General features: G+C 43.8%; 1 protein-coding gene across 1 annotated transcript in view; it reads left to right on the forward strand.

The window, feature by feature from the left end:
• Positions 1 to 10,677, forward strand: part of LOC117660242 (cytochrome P450 2J6-like) — a 28,289-nt gene extending 17,612 nt beyond the window's left edge. The window contains exons 6-9 of the mRNA XM_034408306.3: positions 43 to 184; positions 4,677 to 4,864; positions 8,377 to 8,518; positions 10,027 to 10,677. Of these exons, the coding sequence (XP_034264197.2) occupies positions 43 to 184; positions 4,677 to 4,864; positions 8,377 to 8,518; positions 10,027 to 10,205 (651 nt within the window). The 3' untranslated portion in view covers positions 10,206 to 10,677. The remainder of the gene's footprint in view (positions 1 to 42; positions 185 to 4,676; positions 4,865 to 8,376; positions 8,519 to 10,026) is intronic.
• The last annotated feature ends 10,663 nt before the right edge of the window (positions 10,678 to 21,340 follow it).

Genomic DNA, 21,340 nt, shown 5'->3' on the forward strand with positions numbered 1-21,340 from the left:
ATATCTTGGGCTTCAGTTCTGTTTTGTTCATCCGATCCATAGGAGAAAAAGGACTCCACCTCGACTTTCGATGAAGACAATTTGGTTCAAGTTATCGTTGACTTGTTCCTCACAGGCACGGACACCATAGCTGTCACCCTTTCTTGGGGTCTGTTTTTTATGGCGGTTCATCCCAATATTCAAGGTGAGAAAAGCTTGTGGTCAGTGGTGGGATGCTGCCGGTTTAACAACCGGTTCGGTGATCACGCGCTTTGTGTGCGAGCGCACCTAACATGCGCTGTGCGTGTGTGCACAGTTTTACAAATACTAACCTTCTGTGTTACCACTTGGGAGTAACACAGCTGAGGCACAACAATCTGCTCTACCACGCCAATCAGCTGAGAAGATAAAGGTAAGTAAAGCGCAGGGGCGGGTGGGCAGGCCGATCTGATCGTCGGAGCTACCGGTTTGCCCGAACTGGTCCGAACCAGTAGAATCCCACCCCTGCTTGTGGTAAGAATTCTAGGCTCTCCTCCCTCCTTTTTTCAACCTCTACCTTTAGATCTTCCAATTCTGGGCTGTCCAAGGGAGGCTGTCGAGGTTCTGTCTCCAGCGCCTGGAGCAGGGGTGAAATCTACTTACCTTCCCAAGTGGTTCGGAAGTGCACGCGCCTTGGACCCTCTGCTCATGGGCAAACACTTCTGCGAGGCTCCGCCCACCCGCCCAGTCGTCATTACTTCCTGGTTTTAACCAGGAAATAACAACGAACGACTGGGCGGGTGGGCGGAGCCTCGTGCCGCTATCGTTACCGGTTCTCCGAACCACTGGCTGCCATCGCTAACAGTTCGGCCGAACCGGTCGAAACCGGGAGCATTTCACACCTGGCCTGGAGGCCGTGTGGGTTTGAAGGGGGAGAAACTGTCGTGCCTGTTAGGCAAGGACCTCCTTCTTCTGCCATGCCATGCTGGCCTCCATTTCAAGTCTTCCACCCCATTTCTCCTCTTTCGGTCACTCTGGGCTCTTCCACACTTGTCTCCCCCGGCTGAGCTGCCTCAAAAAAGGCCAAGATGTGTACATCGTGAGTACAGCAGCGGGGAGAAGAAGACAGCGAAGGTCAGCTGGGGACAGCAGGGGTGGCAAAGTGCAGGCTGGCAGGAGCAACGGAGCACAGAGTGATGGGGGGGGGACAGGATGGAGCGCTGGGTAGCAGAGGCACTAAAGTGCAGGGCGGCAAAGCAGCAGAGGCGGTACTGGATGGCCAAAAGGTCAGAGACGGAAGGAGATAGGCGGGATAGAATCATAGAATAGAATAAAGCTGGAAGGGACCTTGGAAGTCTTTTGGTCCAGCCCCCTACTCAAGCCGGAGACCTTATACCATTTCAGACAAGTGGCTGTCCGGTCTCTTCTTAAAGACCTCCAGCGAGAAAGCACCCACGACTTCCGGAAGCAAGCAGTTCAAGAAGTTGAAGTACATATAGCTAGTCCTCCACTTATGACCACAGTTGAGCCCAATGTTTATGTTGCTAAGTGAGACGGTGGTTACGTGAATTTTGCCCCATTTTATGACCTTGGCCATGCCCCACCTAGTCACATGACCTAGCCACGCCCACCCAGCCGGTCCGGCCCCCCAACAGTCTTAGGGACGGTGAATTGGCCCCCTGTTTAAAAAGTTTGAGGACCCCTGACTTAGTCAAATGAAATGGAGTAGGGGTAGTTCTTGCTTAACAACCATCTAGGGATGACATGATAGCAGTCTACCAGTATTTCAGGAGCTGCCCCAAAGAAGAGGGGGTCAACCTATTCTCCAAAGCACCTGAAGGCAGGAAAAGAAGCAATGGATGGGAACTAATCAAGGAGAGAAGCAACTTAGAACTAAGGAGAAATTTCCTGACAGTGAGAACAATTAATCAACGGAACAACTTGCCTCCAGAAGTTATGAATGGTCCAACACTGGAAGTTTTTAAGAAGAGATTGGATAACCACTTGTCTGAAATGTATAGGGCAGGGGTCCTCAAACTTTTTAAACAGGGGTCCAATTCACGGTCCCTAAGACTGTTGGAGGGTCCCAGACTGACTGGGGGGGGGGGGCTTGGCTAGGTCATGTGACAAGGTGGGCATGGGAACAGTCCATTAAATAATGCACACTAATTAAACTTTAATTTATTTTGCTCCTGGGGGGTGTTTTATTTGTTTTTGGTTGAACGTTACTCTTTTGGTTGAGTTTTCGTTTTACTAGATCATTTTTTCAGTTGTTTAGGAGTCTAGTGGTCCACTTCAGGAAACTCAGTTTTGCAGCAATTCTTCTCATCCCCAAGGAGCTTGAGAAATCTCTGTCTTTCTTCTCTCTCTCTCTCTCTCTCTCTCTCTCTCCCTCCCTCCCTCCCTCCCTCCCTCTCTCTCTCTTTCTCTTTCTGTCTCTCCCTCCCCCCTCTCTCTTTCTGTCTCTCTCTCTTTCTGTCTCTCCCTCCCTCTCCCTCTTTCTGTCTCTTCCCCTCTGCCTCTCTTTCTCTCTCTTTCTCTCCCCCCCCCCCTCTCTCTCTCTAGCTTCTGGATGCAGGGGAGGTGAAAAACGGGCCCTTTTCTCCCATTTTTTGGCCTCCTGGGACACTTGTGCACCCAGTTTTCCGCCTCCCCTATCTCCAGCAGCATTCCGCAGGCAAAAACGGCCTGTTTTATGGCCAAAATTGGGCCGTTTTCACCCATTTTTTTGGACCTCCTGGACTGTCTGTGTGCCCCATTTTTCACCTCCCTTGCTTCCAGAATGTCTCTGCAGGCCAAAATTGTTGGCCTTACCCTTTCAGTTCTAGCCCATGGGGCTTGCGAAGGTAAATCCTGCGTTTGGCCGAAGGGGTGGGGTGGGGTGATGTGAGAGGTGCAGCCTCATTGCCCTGCGCGGGCTGGATTAATGGCTTTGGCAGGCTGCAGGCAGCCCGCGGGCCGTAGTTTGAGGACACATGTTCTAAGTATTGATAATAGCATTAATTTTCCCTTTAGTTTTTTTTTTTAAACAAGTTTTATTGGCCCGTCCCCCCCACCCCACCCCACCCCACCTTCACCACATCTTTTTTGAACAGAGTATTGGCCATATCTTATCTTATACAATTTATCAAATTCAAATATATTTTACTCAATTACAATTTTTGCCACAATTTTCTTTTTCCCCTTTTTAATAATAATAATAATAATAATAATAATAATAATAATAATAATAATAATAATAATAATAATAATAATAATAATAATTTTATTTCTATACCGCCCTTCTCCCGAAGGACTCAGGGCGGTGTACAGCCTATTTAAAAACACAGACAAAACAATGATATAAAATTTAAAATAATTAAATAAGTGGCTCAAATTTAAAACCCCAATAAATTTAAATACCCCAATTTAAAACTATTGTGTTGATAGTCCGGCCTGGCGGAACAACAGGGTCTTCAATGAGCAGCGAAACACCCGGAGGTCGGAGATCTTACGAATTTCCGGGGACAGTTCATTCCACAGGGCTGGGGCTCCCACAGAGAAGGCCCTCCCCCTGGGCGTTGCCAGCCGACATAACTTGGCTGATGGCACCCTGAGGAGACCCTCTCTGTGGGAACGAACTGGTCGGTGGAAGGCTATTGGTGGCAGAAGACGGTCTCGGAGGTACCCGGGTCCTATGCCATGGAGCGCTTTAAAGGTGGTAACCAACACCTTGAATCGCACCCGGAATATCTCAATATTTCTTTGCTTACTTATATAAACAGCATCTTCATTCGCCGTCAAATTCTAATTTTCCTGCTTATTCATATTTATTCTCTTTTATTTTTTAACCATTCATTCCTTATCTTAGTATATTTATATATGTTCGGGGTTGCCTTTCTTCCATTTCATCTTTTTTGAATTTTCCCTTTAGTTATAGTTCTTGCCGGATTAGCTAGTAACTGAAATTTACCCTGAGTTTCAATTAAGTGGAGACTAACTTTCTTGAGGCTTCTGTTGTGGAATGATGAGACCAAACAACATTCCTGGGTCAGCCAGAGACAGTTTTATTGCGCAAGGTTCAGAGCCAGTTTTGTACCTGGAGCTTTGAACAAGGAGAGAACTCTGATACAACTGGTTTTATACATTTCTAAGACAAAGGATTCAGTGAGATCATACATTTTCCATATATGGTTAACATGAGATCATACATCCAATTTTCCCTATATGGTTACATACATTGGATAATATGTTCATCTAATTACTTAAACCATTAATTTTAGTTTATAAAATTATCTTAGCCACACAACTTTTCCTTAAGTGCTCGGAGTTGCTAATGGGAGATTTACTACTGTCCTTGGGTAAATTTATTGGATTAAGTAACTCTTTGTAACATATAGGTCTTTGTGTCATTCACAGTGAGGTCACTCAGATGTTTTCCATATGGCTGTCCTTTCGTGACATCTAGGTCTCATCAGAAGATATATTACCACTTAATGAGGTTTAACTGTTTGTTAATTTCCAACAAGCACTTTTCTATCTTATAATAATGTGAATAGAGAGGTTCTCTCAAAGTTCATGTATCTAAGCACGTCTTCCCCTTATAATAATGTGAATAGAGAGGGTCCTTTAGAGCTCATATATCTGACTCTGTATGATTCCTTTCTTTTATCCACATTACTTCCCTAAAGAAGTTATTCGCTTGCTTGTCAATCAGATTGCATTTCTTTTATTCTCAGAGAAAGTACAGAAGGAGATCGAAAATGCTCTGGATCCCCACAAAACAATCTGCCACGAAGATCGGAAGAAGCTGCCTTATTCCTATGCCGTCATTCACGAAACCCAGCGTCTCAGCAGTATCGCATTTCCCACCCTCTTTAGGTTGTGCGAAATAGATCTGAACATACTTGATTGTTATATTCCAAAGGTACAGAATAACAGTACACCAACGCCAAACAAACAAACAAACAAACAAACAAACAAACAAACAAACAAACAAACAAACAAACAACAAACACCCCAATGTTGTCAGTCAAAGCAATAGAAAACCATAGGGGAGACAACATTAGCAACACATAACTTCCCCAAGTGTAATTCATCATTTTGTGCAAACAGGACCAGCAGTTCTACAAGACAGAACTAACCCCACGCTTAAAAATAAAAACAGGACCAGTGGTTTTGAGTCCATGTCATAATAGGCTCAAGCTGGTAACTTGTCAGGAATGGTATAGGGCAGTGATGGCTAACCCTCCTGGCACTGCCATCGCGTGCCAGGAGAGTGGGGGCGGGGGGGTCATGCATGCGCACCCACACTCATAATTCTATGCACCCCGCCCCTGCGCATGCATGCACGACCCCCCTCGCTCCTCCTGCTCCTGGCATGCGATGTAGGCCCGTTTTTCTCTCTCACCTGGCTCTAGAGCTGTGATGGCAAACCTATGGCATGCGTGCCACAGGTGGCACATGGAGCCATATCTGTGGGCACATGAGCATTGCCATAACTCAGCTTCAGCATGCACGCATGCACTGACCAGCTGATTTTCGGGCCTTATGGGCCCACTGGAAGTCGGGAAAGGGGTGTTTCCGGCCTCCGGGGGGGGAGGGTAGGGAAGGCCGTTTTTGTCCTCTCCAAGCTCTTAGAAAGGCTCTGGAGCCTGGGGAGGGTGAAAAACGGGCCTACTGGGCCCACCGGTAACCTTTTTGCCGTCATATGCCAAAAGTGGGGGGGAGTGAGGTGGGGTTGCACGCATGGAGCATTGAATTATGGGTGTGGGCACGGCACGCGCAACCCCCCCGTGCTCCCCTTGCTTTTGGCACACGACGGCAAAAAAGTTAGCCATCACTGCTCTAGAGCAGTGTTTCCCAAACTTGGGAACTTCAAGATGTATGGACTTCAACTCCCAAAATCCCACAGCCAGCCATGCTGGATGGGGAATTCTGGGAGTTGAAGTCCACACTTCTTAAAGTTCCCAAGTTTGGGAAACACTGCTCTAGAGCCTCTCTAGGAGTCTGGGGAGGGCGAAAACAGCCTTCCCCAGCACCACCCTGACACCCTCTGGAGGCAGGAAACAACCTGTTTCCCTACTTCTGGTGGGCCCAGAAAGCCCGAAAACCAGCTGGACAGTGCACGCATACGCGCCAGAGCTAAGCTTGCGTGCCCACTGATATGGCTATGCGTACCACCTGTGGCACGCGTGCCATAGGTTCGCCATCACGGGTATAGGGGCTCCTGCTTGAGCAGGGGGTTAGACTAGGTGGCCTCCAAGGTCCCTTCGAACTCTGTTATTCTGTATTCGGTATCCGGTTCTAAGGACAATATGGAAGGGAGAGACATAAATGCAGGATCCCAAAGTGACCCATAGGAGCGGATAACTACTGGTGGCGCAGCAGACTAAAGTGCTGTTAAGTAACACCAGCTGCCTGCAATTACTGCAAGTTCGAATCTCACCAGGCTCAAGGTTGACTCAGCCTTCCATCCTTCCGAGGTAGGTAAAATGAGGACCCGGTTTGTGGGGGCAATAAGCTGACTTTGTATAAAAAAGAACCGCTTGGAGGGGGGAGCGAAAGCCCTACTAAGCAGGTATATACAAAAGTATGAAGGCTGTTGCTTAACGCATTGTAAGCCACTCTGAGTCTCCGGAGAAGGGCGGCATATAAATCGAACCAATAAATAAATAAATAAATAAATAAATAAATAAATAAATAAATAAATAAATAAATAAATAAATAAATAACAGAGTTGGAAGGGACCCTGGAAGTCATCTATCCCAGCCCCCCCCCCTGCTGATGCACAGGCAGGAAACCCTTTCCCATTTCAGACAAATGGTTGTGCAATCTATTTTTAAAAAACCTCCAGTAGTTTAAAACCTCTCAAGCTTTGTCTGGGTCAGTAATCGTGCCAGGTCATACTCACAGCAAAGGTCCCGTTGACCAAAGAGGAAAAAACATTTCTTTGAAATTGGAATGGCTAAGGACAGCTTTAAGTGCCTCAGCTGTGGGCATCCTGAGGATATGCCAATGAAGGTAGTTTATACAGGTAGTCCTCAAGTTACGGCCACAATTGAGCCCAAAATTTGTGTCGCTAAATGAAACATTTGTTAAGCGTGTTTTGCCCCCATGTTACGAGTTTTCTTGCCGCAGTTGTTAAGTGACTCGCTATGGTTTTTAAATTAGTAACCTGGTTGTTAAGTGAATCTGGCTCCCCCCGTTGACTTTGCTGGTCGCAAAAGAAGATCACGTGACTCTGGGACACTGCAACTGTCATAAATATGAGTCAGTTGCCAAGCCTCTGAATTTTGATCACGTGATCCCGGGGATGCTGCAACGGTCCTAGGAGTGAAAAACAGTTACTAGTCACTTTTTTTCAGTGCCGTTGTAACTTTCAACAGTCCCTAAATGGACTGTTGTAAGTCAAGGACTACCTGTACTTGTGGCTTAATGTGCAGTGAAAACCCTAAGCCATGGGGTGGCATACAGTTCATGTATGCTCAGAAAAAGAGCCACTTTGGTGTAGCGGTTAAGACTGTGACTTGTAGTCCTGCCTCAGGCATGAAGCAGCTGGGTGACCTTGGACCAGGCTCTCTCCCTCTGCCCTAGGAAAGAAGCAATGGCAAACACCCTGACTGGAAGGCACACACATGGGGAGAGAGAGAGGGAGAGGGAGAGAGAAAGGGAGAAAGAGAGAAAGGGAGAAAGAGAGAAAGGGGGAGAGAGAGAGAGAAAGAAAGGGAGAGAGAGAGGGGGAGTGGGAGAGAGAGAGAGGGAGAGAGAAAGAGAGAAAGAGAAATGGAGAGAGAAAGAAAGGGAGAGAGAGAGAGGGAGTGGGAGAGGGAGAGAGGGAGAGAGAGAGAAAGAGAAATGGAGAGAGAAAGAAAGGGAGAGAGAGACAGAGAGGAAGGGAGAGAGAGGGAGAGAAAGAAAGAGGGAGTGGGGGAGAGAGAGGGAGAAGAAGAGAGAAAGAGAGAGGGGGAGAGAGAGAGAAAGGAGAGGGGGAGGGGGAGAGAGAGAAAGGGAGAGAGAGAGAGGGAGTGGGAGAGAGAGAGAGGGAGAGAGAAAGAGAGAAAGAGAAATGGAGAGAGAAAGAAAGGGAGAGAGAGAGAGAGAGAAAGGGAAAGAGAGAGAGAAAGGGAGAGAGAGAGAAAGAGAGGGAGGGAGAGAGAGAGAAAGGAGAGGGGGAGGGGGAGAGAGAGAAAGAAAGGGAGAGAGAAAGGGAGAGAGAGAGAGAAAGGGAGAGAGAAAGGGAGAGAGAGAGAGAAAGGGAGAGAGAGAGAAAGAGAGGGAGGGAGAGAGAGAGAGAGAAAGGGAGAGGGAGAAAAAAAGGGAGAACGAGAGAAAGGGAGAGAGAGAGAGAGAGAGAGATAGAGAGAGAATATTAATTGGGACATCAGGCTAAGCTAAGCATGCTGTGCGAAAACCGCAGTTAATGTTATCCTTTTCCAGGGTAGCTTGATGATCCCTGATCTCTGCTCTGTTCTGCTGGACCCCAAACAATGGGAGACACCTCGACAGTTCAACCCTAACCACTTTTTGGATCAAGATGGGAAATTTGTATTCAGAGAAGATTTCCTGACCTTTGGGGCAGGTAAATACACTGACAATATAACTGATCCGTCTTCAAACTTTAGCGGTAGCTTTGAACCATAGTTTTGGCACTTGGGCGACCCTTAGATTTTTGCAAAGGTTCTTTAATGGGTTTCTATAGCTAAAAGCTTTAATGACTCTGAATTTTATTCACAGTGATCACATGACCCCAGTGATTTGTTTAACAATAAGTGCACAAAAGTCGTTATATCGAGGTCAATCACGCGACCAACCTATTTTATGGCTATACGGTCATAATAGGCTGCCTTCATGTCAAGAACTAATTATACTGCATGGAACTTTTCACAATTAACTGTTTTTTTTAAAATCTGCTCATTCCAGGACTGAGAACAGAGTTTCCCAGGCACTCTAACCACTGGTGGCGCAGAGGTCAGAATGCAGTATTGCGGGCTAATTCTGCTGACTGCCAGCAGTTCAATTCTCACCAGCTCAAAGTTGACTCAGCCTTCCATCCTTCCGAGGTCGATAAAATAAGGACCCAGATTGTTGGGATCAATATGCGGATCGTGCAAACCGCTTAGAGAGGGCTGTAAAGCGGCATGTGAAGCGGTATATAAGTGCTGTTGCTAAGCGCTATTTTAAAAAATGCTCGCCAATCTGCATCTGGGTCAGAAGTTGTTTTTTTTTTTTTTTAAATTTGATTTATATGCCGCCCTTCTCCGGAGACTCAGGGCGGCTTACAATGTGCTCAGCAATAGCCTTCATCCTTTTTGTATATTTATACAAAGTCAGCTTATTGCCCCCACAAACTGGGTCCTCAATTTACCTACCTTAGAAAGGATGGAAGGCTGAGTCAACCTTGAGCCTGGTGAGATTCGAACCTGCAGTAATTGCAGGCAGCTGGTCTTAATAACAGGGTGCTTTAGACCACTGTACTACCAAGGCTCTTGCAGTGTCAAACTCGTTTGACACTGCAAGTGTCAAACTCATTTGCATTGAGAAGTGTCAAACTCGTTTGCATTGAGGGTTGTGTTTGACCTCAGGGGACCGGGGTAGGTGTCAGTGGTGGGTTGCCCCCGGTTCGGACTGGTTCGCAAGAACCGGTAGTAAAACCGGCGGGACCCCGCCCACCGCCCCGAATGTCGTCATCAGTGACCTGCGCATGCGCAGAAACTTCAATTCCATTGTGAACTGGTAGTAAAGGTAAATAGAACCCACCCCTGGTAGGCGTGGCCAGGATGCACCAGCAAAAACGGCTCCCGAGCTCCATTTCCGGCTACGACGGCCTCCTGCAACCCTCTGCCAGTGAAAAAGGAGCTTGCAAGAGCCACACACGGCCTTCCCAAGCTCTGTTTTCACTGGCAGAGGCACAGCGGGCTAATCCTTCACTATTTTCATGGCAGCCCTATGGGCCAGATCTAGGCACCCCGTGGACCAAATTTGGCCCCCGGGACTTGAGTTTGACACCCCTGGTCTAGGTTATAACCACAAACGACATTGGTAGTGATTCATGCCTGCATCTCACGATCTTCCCTTTATTATTTTTAGGCTCCCGTGAATGCTTGGGGAAGACTTTGGCTCAGATGGAGCTCTTCATTTTCTTCACCAACCTTATGAAAACATTTACCTTCCAGCATCCAGAAGGACTAAAAGGACTTAACATGGAGCATGTAATAGGGGCTGGGATGCAACATTTCCCGTTGAAGATCCGTGCGGTTCCTCGTTAATCCCCAGTGTTGGCAGAGCATGATCAAAATTGCGATGGATTTTGACCCTCCTGCAGCTTGTTTTTATTAGTTGCTTTTCATGTCTCCTTTTTCATAGTTTTGCTCAGTGACGTAGGTTTATAAAGTCTTCATATATGCATTATCCTATTTACCTAAAATAAAGGACTCATAATTGAAAATGATTCCTCTAAATAGGAAGAGTAGGCTAGAAAAATAACAAAGAACTGGGGAACCCCCCCACCCTCCACAGTTTATTTGGGAACACTTGAAATTGTTGGTGCTGTACTGACTTCCCTGCTGCTCCTCCCTGTGTTGCTGGATTCTGTTGCTGAGCTGGCAATAGAGTCCCCTTAATCTGTTGGTGCTCAGGTCTTGGCAGCATAAAATCTGGGCTGACCCATGGCAACCATGGACCTGTCCCAAGTTATCAATAGCCCAATGCATAACAGGGGTTCCATGATAGATTTGGGTATCTGATGGGGATTCAGATGGGTAGAGACAGGCATGGCATTCTGAATATCTGGCAGATACTCAGATCCACTCCAACTGGAGTCCAGTTGAGGCATCCTAATTTGACCTTGTGCCTCTTGATGAAGTGGGGAGGGTTCTCTGTGCTGTTAGCTTAGCCACCTCTATGCCGGATCCTCCTGGACCTGGTCCTGTCCATGCTACGGTGTCTGCTTCTTTGGGGGAGGGGATGGTGCCTCAAGCTTTCTCTTTCAAGATGGAAGGGGTACACCCCAGAGGTGGTATTCAGCTGGTTCGGACCGGTTCTACCGAACTGGTAGTAATGATTCTGCACAGTTTGGAGAACCAGCAAATTGCGCCACTGGCTGGCCACGCCCACCCCACGCCCACCCCGCCCCACCCCACCCCACCCTATATATCTTGCCTTCACCACGCGGCCCAGCTAATCTCCGCACCTTGCCTCCGACCTTGCCCTTCGCCTCGGGTTGGAGCCCCGCCATTCCCCCACTCCGGCTTTGCCCTGGGCCTCTGCCCACATGCCGCCACCCCCCTCTGGCCTCAAAATACACCCCCCTGGGCCAAAGCTATTTATTTGGCCTGCAGCCTGCTGCGCTAGGCTGAAGGGCCGGGGGGTGGGGGGGAGCAGAAGGGCTGAAACGGTTTGGGAATGGACCGGACAGTTCTTACCTGTAAAAAGTCCCATCTGGAAAGCGCTGCAATGGAGATCTTGCAGCTGCTTCTTCTGTCCCTTGCCGAGCCTCGGTCGCTCGTGAAGACGCTCCATGTGCTTTCTGGGTCGGCAGCTGCTTCTCTCCACTGCTGCTCTTGCTGGGAGAGCGTCTTGTGCAATTTAACAGCTGTGAGCTGCCGCTTTCCTCTAAGTCCCATCTGGAAAGCGCTGAAGCTGAGAGAAACAGCATTCAACATGGCTGCTGCTTCTCTGTGCCGCAGCGCTGTCCGGATGGGATTTAGAGGAAAGCAGCGGCTCACAGCTGTTAAATTGCACAAGATGCTCTCCCAGCAGTGCCGAGAGAAGCAGTCGCTGCCCCGGAGAGCAGAGATGGAGGGGAGCAGGCCCCGAAAGGCTGTTCGGTCGAGCCTCGCCACATGGCGGAAGCCGCGTGCGCAAGCATGTGCGTGCGCGCTCACATTTTTGGCGAACCAGTGGTGAAATTATTTGAAACTCACCACTGGGTACACCCTATATTCAAGAGACTGTCCTTTGACCAAGCAGCTTTAGATTATCACCACCCTATCTCCAATCTTTGTTATTTGGAAAAGATTATTGAAAAAGTGAACAGCCTACAGCTGCAGAGAACCCTGAAGGAAGCTGATTATCCACTCCCATTTCAGTCTGGTTTCAAGGTGCATTTAGTACAGAATGAAACAATCATGGCTGCACTTATAGATGGCCTGTGTTGGAGCTAGGATGGAAGTGGGTGCATTCATCTTTAGTTTTTAATCTTGATTACGTTTTTTTGTGACAGAGTATTGCAGTAATCCACCTTATTTGGTTAATGTATGTTTGATGTATCGTACTGATGAAGAAATATGGTTTAATTCAATAATTGATTTCAATGTGGTATGTGAAATCAGCCAAAATGTCAATAGAATAGAATAGAATACTGTAGCATAGCGTAGCGTAGCGTAGCGTAGCATAGCATAGCATAGCATAGCATAGCATAGCATAGCATAGCATAGCATAGAACAGAACAGAACAGAACAGAACAGAATAGAATTCTTTATTGGCCAAGTGTGATTGGACACACAAGGGATTTGTTTTTGTATAAGCTCTCAGTTATTATGAGAGATTCTATAACCACAATCGGTAGATTATGGGTGATAGAATCCCAGACAGAAGGAAGTAGAAATCCGAATTAAAGTATCATTTATAAATGAATAGGTAAGCAGTAGGAAACTAGAAATAGTTAGATTATTTTGATGAGAATCAAAATGAAAACATGATCAAGGGACTAGAGCGTAATTATTTTCAGCTGCAGACTTGTAGTGTTAGGATTCACCTATTGAAATCAATTCTTCTAAAGATATATATAGAACCAGGCTATCAGGGTTCCGACAGATGCCCTAATTAAATCATGAGTGTCGAGTCAAGCTTCGAAAGAAATCCAATTATTTATTAGGAGCTTCATGTCGGCACGTTCCCAAGTGAAGCCAGCTCTGACCCTACGTAATTTACGCTCCAATTATGACCCTGTTTTTCCCCCCTCCCCCCAGGGTGTGTCATCAATCACATTCGCCAACGGAGCAATTTTGTGGGTTGTAGAGATCACTCCCCTCCGGGCTGCTGTAGGTAACCCTGGGATACAGCCAGGGGCAGGTTTCAAAACCCGTCACTACCAGTTCACTCGTGGATGCTTGCTCACATGTGCGTCACTTCTGCACATGGACAGAAGCGTCCGGGTGGGTGGGCGGAGCCTCCCACCACTGCCGCTATTGGTTTGCCCAATCTGGGATGAACCGGTAGCAACCCACCACTGGATACAGCCTTGAGAAAGATAAGCCTGGAATGTGCATCTGTCTTTGGCTGCTGTGCCATTTCACCGGTTTCCCATCCGCTCTGGCCTATGGCAATTCAAGAGCAGGCCAGAGACACTTTGAGAGTTGACACAGACAAGTCAATTTTGCTATTTCTGCCAATTCTAACATCTTTACCAGCCAATAATAATAATAATAATAATAATAATAATAATAATAATAATAATAATAATAATAATAATAATAATAATAATTATTTTATTTCTATACCGCCCTTCTCCCGAAGGACTCAGGGCGGTGTACAGCCTATTTAAAAACACAGACAAAACAACAATATAAAATTTAAAATAATTAAATAAAGTGGCTCAGATTTAAAACCCCAATAAATTTAAATACCCCAATTTAAAACTATTGTGTTGATAGTCAGGCCTGGCGGAACAGCAGGGTCTTCAATGCGCAGCGAAACGCCCGGAGGTCGGAGATCTTACGAATTTCCGGGGGCAGTTCGTTCCACAGGGCTGGGGCTCCCACAGAGAAGGCCCTCCCCCTAGGCGTCGCCAGCCGATATAACTTGGCTGACGGCACCCTGAGGAGACCCTCTCTGTGGGAACGGACTGGTCGGTGGGAGGCTATTGGTGGCAGAAGACGGTCTCGGAGGTACCCGGGTCCTATGCCATTCTTCCATTGTGGGTATTTCAGAATCTTTTTACTTTTGTGCATATAATTGTGCAGCAGTTATTTTATATAAAAACAACCTTCCACAATTCTTTTTAATTATCTATGCATTAATCTCAATTGCAAAAGTTCTGGTTTTAACTGACTAGCAATCTTTAAAATTCTTTATATAGCTCAGTGGTGAAATCCAAATATTTTTACTACCGGTTCTGTGGGCATGGCTTGGTGGGCGCGGTGTGGCTTGGTGGGCGTGGCAGGGGAAGGATATTGCAAAATCCCCATTTCCTCCCCTCTCCTGGGGGAAGGATACTGCAAAATCTCCATTCCCACCCCACTCTGGGGCCAGCCAGAGGTGGTATTTGCCGGTTCTCCGAACTATTCAAAATTTCCGCTACCGGTTCTCCAGAACCTGTCAGAACCTGCTGGATTTCACCCCTAATATAGCTATATGTATTTGAATCCCAATTATTATTATTTTTGCAAGCCTAGCAGGCATGATAAAATGAGCCTTCGTGTGTTCCAGATTTCCAACATAAAGTTGAAGCATCTTTATATATTCTAGATAATTTTTCTGGAGGCATATACCAATTGCACATGGTTTTATAAAAAAATGTTCTCTTTCAAATTATAAGGAAAGATTTAGTTTTTTCAGCCATGTGTTTTCCCATTTTTCAATCAGTATATTAATTCCAAAGCGCTTAACCCCTTTAACCATACACTCTTTTGCTTGTTCTTTGTTTCAAGTTTATATATTTTAGCCATCGCATGGTCATCATTTGTAGAGATCGTCCTTTTTTGCCACCTGAATTGCATAAAGCTTGGATTCTACTGTTGATTTGATCCGGAAGCAGAATTTTAGAAAAAGACCAGAACGTTTTCTTTCTTTATTATTAACATGACAACAATCAAAGTGGCTTAAAACTTTTGAATCTAAAATATAGGTAGTCCTCGATTTACAACAGTTCATTTAGTGACCAACAGCACTGAAAAAAGCGACTGACGACCGTTTTTCACACTTACGACCTTTGCCACATCCCCATGGTCATATTCCTTCGCAATTGAGGAGAAAGGGACAACGTAGAGCAAAGAAATTGTTTTTTGTTGGTTATGAAACCAACCACAGGTCATATAGATTTTGGGCGCCAGGTACCACTAGTGTGTACTGCAGTGCTAGTGCCAAGTTTCTGGAGCATGTTTAATGTAATGAAGCGGGCTCTGATGGATGACCACTGGATAACTTTCTATTCACTCTATTCTAAAAAGCAATGCATCTGGTTGGGAAAAGTACAAACTCAGCCAAAATCCTTTTGGTTCCTCTAGGAGGCCTCTAAGTTGTCAGAAGAAAGGAACATTCTAATGACATATAGCTTAAAGGTTGGTTAGGTCAAGGGGATCCACATGAGTTAAAAGTTGTCCATCGTCAAAAGATAAAAGAGATGCTTCAGTAATCTACAAAAAGAATTATGACTGTTTTGCAAAGAAACTCTGTAATTAGGAAATGTCAACTAAAATTGATAAATGTATAGGACCATATGAATTGCTGACCTAACAGAATCCTTTGTCTAGAAGGGTATAAAACCATTGTACCTAATTCCTGTCTTTGTTCAACGCTTCATGTACAGAGCCTTGAACCTATTGCGCAATATATAAAATCTGTCTCTGATTAACCCAAAAGTTGTGTTTGTCTTATTAAATCCACAACATGTTGGTTGGAGTAAACTTGAGCAGGAATCCAACAAGGTAAATGATAGCGTTATTGTGGATACTCAAGTGTTTTCTGATAACCCTGATAATGAGATAATTGAAGAAGAACCTTCTATTACTGTAAAGGAAGAGGAGGTTATAGGGGAGTAGAAGAAGAAATACCTATACCGAGTCCTGAGTTGCCTAGATGTTCAACTAGAGTGACACGTCCACCTGATAGATATCAAGCAAGCGTAGTCTGTCAGGTGAACATAGAACCATCTAACTTTAATGAAATTGAACTGTATCCTGAAAAGGATCAGATAGCTTGGAAGAAAGCGATGGACAAAGAGCTGACTTCATTGAAGGAGTTAGATGTTTATGAAAATGTTAGGTTACCACCAGGTGATTATATATTTGTTTTTTAAATTGTTCTCAAATTTTGTAGCTTATATGTGTTTTAATATGGCTGTACACCGCCCTGAGTCCTTTGGGAGAAGGGCGGTATAGAAGTGCAATAAATCTAATCTAATCTAATCTAATCTAATCTAATCTAATCTAATCTAATCTAATCTAATCTAATCTAATCTAATCAATTGGTTGCAAGTGGGTTTATAAATTAAAAACTGATGTAGATGGGACTGTTACCCATAAGGCAAGATTAGTTGCTCAAGGATTTGCTCAGTCAGATAAGGTGTCAGGTATGCTTCCTTCAGTATCCAGGAAAGGAAAACCCAAACTCAAGCATTTTGAAGAATTTAGTACTTTTACTGAATATGAAATGAATAGCAACCCAGTTAAAGCTGGAAGTGAGCAAAACGCGTGAAATGCATCTACTAAGCTTCTCCCCCCCCTCGTGTTCATAAATCATCAGCCAATCCAAAGGTCTTCCAAAGGTCAGGTGGCAACACGTCTGGCAGCGTCATTCATCAGGAATGTAGGGCAGTTGGTCAGCCGTCCCCTTTTGAAGATTCAGTTTCGTTTCTCACGAAGTCCCCTCCTACAAAGACAAAACCACCTCCTGCTCCCTTCCCCCCCTTTGCTCCATAACTAATCCCTCCCCGTTTCTTACGGCAGCTGAAGCAGGCAAGCTGAGGCTGACATTAGGACTATGATGAAGTTTTTGCACCGAGTCTGAGGGCGACTACTTTGCGAGCAGCATTAATGTTGGCAGCTAAGAATAGTTACAGAATAAATCATATAGAAGTTGAAACTGCATATCTGCATGCACCATTACAATTTACAATCTATATGAAGAAGCCACTAGGTTTGGAAACTGATGGGAAGACTGATTGCTAGAGACTGAAGAAAAGTCTTTATGGCTTAAAGCAATCAGGTTACGAGTGGAACAAATGTATTGTTAATGAGTTAGTTGCAATGGGTTTTGTAGCTGATAAACTGATCCATGTTTGTTCAAGAAAGAGAAAGATGGTTTAGTTTCTTTATTATTACTTTTTACTGACGATATAGCACTTATAACTGTCAGATGTAAATGCCTTATTCTCTAATGTGTAAATAGTGTACAAACAGGGTATCAGAGGTTAACTTATTCTTCACTTCTTAATGTATTCATAATTCACCACTCCCACATATAGCTCCACCCATTGTATATATAAGGAGCTACCTACACCCTTTCCCTTGCTTCTATCTGTGAATATTCAGTGAATATAGAATGCCTATTGTAAATAAAAGAATATATATAGTTAAACCTTTAACTCTTGCTAATCTTATTGAGTCTGATCCTGAAAATATTGCAACAAGCTGGTAGCAGAGGATGGTTAATTGACTCAATAAAAAAACTTAAAAATGTCTAAGAAAGATAGGCCCAACACCAGGGCCTACAGCAAAGAAATGGAAACGGAACAAGAAATAATCAACGAATCCACAAACGCAATTTCGAGAGAATCCGAAGAATACACCACTGAAGACGAAGAAATAATTGATGACCAGGAGGAAATCGAAATAGAGAATAACGAACTCAGGTCAGAGATATTAAAACTATTAAAAAGCCAGAAGAATGATGAAAGCCTCATCGCGAACCTCCAAGATATGCTGAAGAACAGCGGAGCAGCGAGAGAGAAAAACATCACTAATGAAAAGCCTAAAGACCCAAAAATAGTGAGTGAAATGATTGCGGAGAAAATCATTACAAAGAAGAAAAACGGTGATCCCGCGCGAAAATTTGAACGGCAGCCATCTTGGTTTCAACAGGCCTCCAAGATGAGCGAAGCAGAGCCAATCAGCAAGCTCAATTCAAAATTTCTGGCGCGAAAAACGTTATCAGACAACGAAAACGAAAAAGAAGATTCAAACACCTCAGAAGAATCAGAACCAGAAAGTGAGGACGATTCAACAAAACACCAAATAAAATCAGCAATGAAAACGCTCTTTGCTGCATTTGGACCAAAACTAAAAATTACTAAAAAGATGTCGAAGAAACGAGCGAGCAAGCCAATGCCTCAAGACCTGCCCGCTCCCATCCTGACTACGAGAGCGCTGACGCCCGAACCCAGAGAGCCCTGCCGATACCGCCCTACGCCGCAGACCGAAGCAAGCACCTACGCCCTCAATAGAAGAGGAAGAGCAGCCACCGTCGTCAGGACTCCCAAAGTCGAACCAGAGACCGACTCGTCTGAAGAGGAGCAGAGCGAGCAAGCCACAATGGGGAGAACCTTCCCCGACGACGCCGAAGAAGAAATGGGCAACGCGCATGCGCGAAACTACGCAGACGGTCCGGGAAGACATGAACTGGAGAGAAGACCATGCAGACTCGTAGCGAGCATCCCCACGCCGTTCTGCAATTTTCTGCATTTACGAGACCACGGACTACCTCAGGTTGTAAGTAATGGACCCAATAATGTCGGAAATTTACCCAGTGACTTCCCAAAACTAAGGGTTGATGGCATTAATTTACAAGAATGGTATCAACAGCTCCAGGTTGTCTTTATGAAGGAAAACTTACTGTTTTTTATCACTAGTCCCCCAAAAAGACCTTGGACTCTAAAAATAGATTGTTTACACCATAGAGCTTTTTTCTTAATAATATCTAGTGTGTCTCCTGCAATGTATCACAGCATTAAGCCAAATTTGACTGTTTCAGAAATTATTCAATGCATGTTTAATTTGTTTCACAGTGACAGTGTAGCTACCACCACAAGAATATCTAAGGATTTCTTTTCGTCTAGGGTAAAACCAGGGGTTTCCATAAGTGAGCATTTAATATCTTTGAACAAAATAAGAGCTGAACTGCATTTGAGGGGGGAGGTGATTTCAGACCAAACAATGAAAAGTGTTATTATCAACTCACTTGATCCATCATGGGACAATTTTATGTCACATTTAGACACAATCAATCTAGGATATTTATCCATAGAAAGTCTGTCCAACAAATTGATAACAGAAGATAATTCAAGAAGGAATCGTTCTAACAATCACACAGAACACAAACCATATAGGAAAGTAGCTTTCCAAGAAAAATATAGTGGAACATTTAAATGTCATAATTGTGGATCCAGGGAACACAATAGAAGAGATTGCCCAAAATTTTTAAAAGAAAGATATAGATCAGAATACAGAAACAAATACGATTATAGACAGCCTTCCATAGAAAGGCATAGATATAGGAGCCCACCAAATCACAGAGAGAACAGAGGGGGCAGAGACAATTCAAAGGATAGAAAATCTGGTTCACTGAATGGGTTAAATAAACAAGACAACACTAACACACAGCAAAGTGAGAACAATAATTGGCTTATTGATTCTGGAGCAACTAATCACACCACTAATAACAAAAATATATTGTCTTCATTTGCAGAAGATAAATTTGTAATTAAGGTAGCTAACCAAGAAAAAGTTCAAGTATTAGGTAGAGGAAATGTAACCTTGCCTGGTCTAGGAAAAATAGAGGGGGTATTACTAATACCTGAAATACCTCATAACATATTAAGTGCCATAAAACTAAGCAGAGATTCTGACATTAACATTGTCTTTTCAAAAGGAAAGGCAACTTTGGAAAAGAATAAAATAAATATAGGCACTGTGATGATTAAAGGAGGCCTACCTTATCTGATAACAAAAGAAAAATGGTTACATAACATTGATTCAAATATGGAAGATTGTATTGAAATAGATGATGAGAATGTTAGCAACAGTGACAATGATGAATGTAAAATATCACATGATCACACAGATGCACACAATGATAAAAAGCCAAAAATAGGTAAACCAATTCATGATGAGTGTGCTCACATCTTACATAGGAAGTTAGGACATGCCAGTTTTCCTGTAGTACAAAAAATGACTGAACACGCAGAAGGTGTTAAAATAAAAAATTGTGAAAATTATCTGGAATGCTCAGTATGTAAATCTACAAAACTAAAAACTAGTCCCAGGCCAAGAAAATCTACTAGATCAACTAACAAAATTTTTGATTTAGTACACATGGACTTAGTTGGTCCATTAACTCCATCAATCACTTATAGAAAACGTTACTTCCTGACAATAGTGGACGATTATAGCCGCTATGGATTTGTTTATACATTAAAACACAAAGATGAAACATTTCAAAAATTTAAAGAATTTTACAAACGCATAGAAACACAACACAACATCCAAATAAAACAAATTATGACAGATAGAGGATGCGAATTCATGTCTAAAGAATTCTCCCAATGGCTAAAAGACAAAGGAATGTTACATTACACATCTAGTCCATTTTCTGTGTTCCAAAACGGGATTGCAGAGAGGAAAAATTCCACATTACAAACCATGATTAGATGCACATTGGAAGATGCTGGCTTAAGCAAACAATTCTGGTCAGAAGCCTTACATTATTCAAATTACACACAAAATAGAACATGGTCCAGCATTGTAAATAAGACACCATATGAAGTGATGTATAATAGAAAACCAAAATTAGCACACATGCATATATTTGGAGTCACAGCAGACGTACACATACCTAAACAATTAAGAAGAAAGGGAGAGAACGTGTCCAGAAGACTCAGATTTATGGGATATGAGACTGGCACTAAAGGGTACAGATTCATTGATAGTAATAACAAATTTATAGTCTCCAGAACAGCTGTGTTCCATGAACAAGCCAACTGGTCTAAATTACATCTTAATGAAATATTCCCAAATAAATATAAAGATACAAAATCTCACGAGAAAGGGACTATAGAAAAGCAAAATATCAACAAATATAAAAACAAAACCAAGACTTGGACAAATAGCCAACACAAAATAAAGACAGACACACTAACAAAAAAGGAAGCAAGATATTTGCATGATAACGATAGTAAACCCGAAAAAATCATTAGAAGCACCAGAAATCAAATGCCAAATAAATACAAGGATTATGTAATGCATATGGATGGTGAACCAACAACACCTAATACATATGAGGAAGTGCTAAAACTTCCTCGCGAAGAAAAAGAAAAATGGGAATTAGCAATGAAGAAAGAGATGGAAAGTTTACAAGGATTAAATGTATTTACACCTGCAATTGCACCTAAAGATAAAACAATTATTGGTACCAGGTGGATATATAAAATTAAGAATTTAGAGGGAGGCAATACTCTATACAAAGCGAGATTAGTTGCACAGGGTTATGCACAGAAATATCCGGAGGACTATACTGACACGTATTCCCCCACTGTAAGAACAGAGAGTGTCAAAACAGCTCTAGTGGTAGCATCAGCACTCAATCTTGATGTATTCCAATATGACATACAGACTGCGTACCTACACGCAAAACTAGACAAGGAAATATACGTAAGAGCACCTCACAGTCAATACACAAACAGAAATGA

Source organism: Pantherophis guttatus, chromosome 6 (assembly GCF_059756535.1).
Source record: "Pantherophis guttatus breed Tessera chromosome 6, ASM5975653v1, whole genome shotgun sequence".
NCBI lineage: Eukaryota > Metazoa > Chordata > Lepidosauria > Squamata > Colubridae > Pantherophis > Pantherophis guttatus.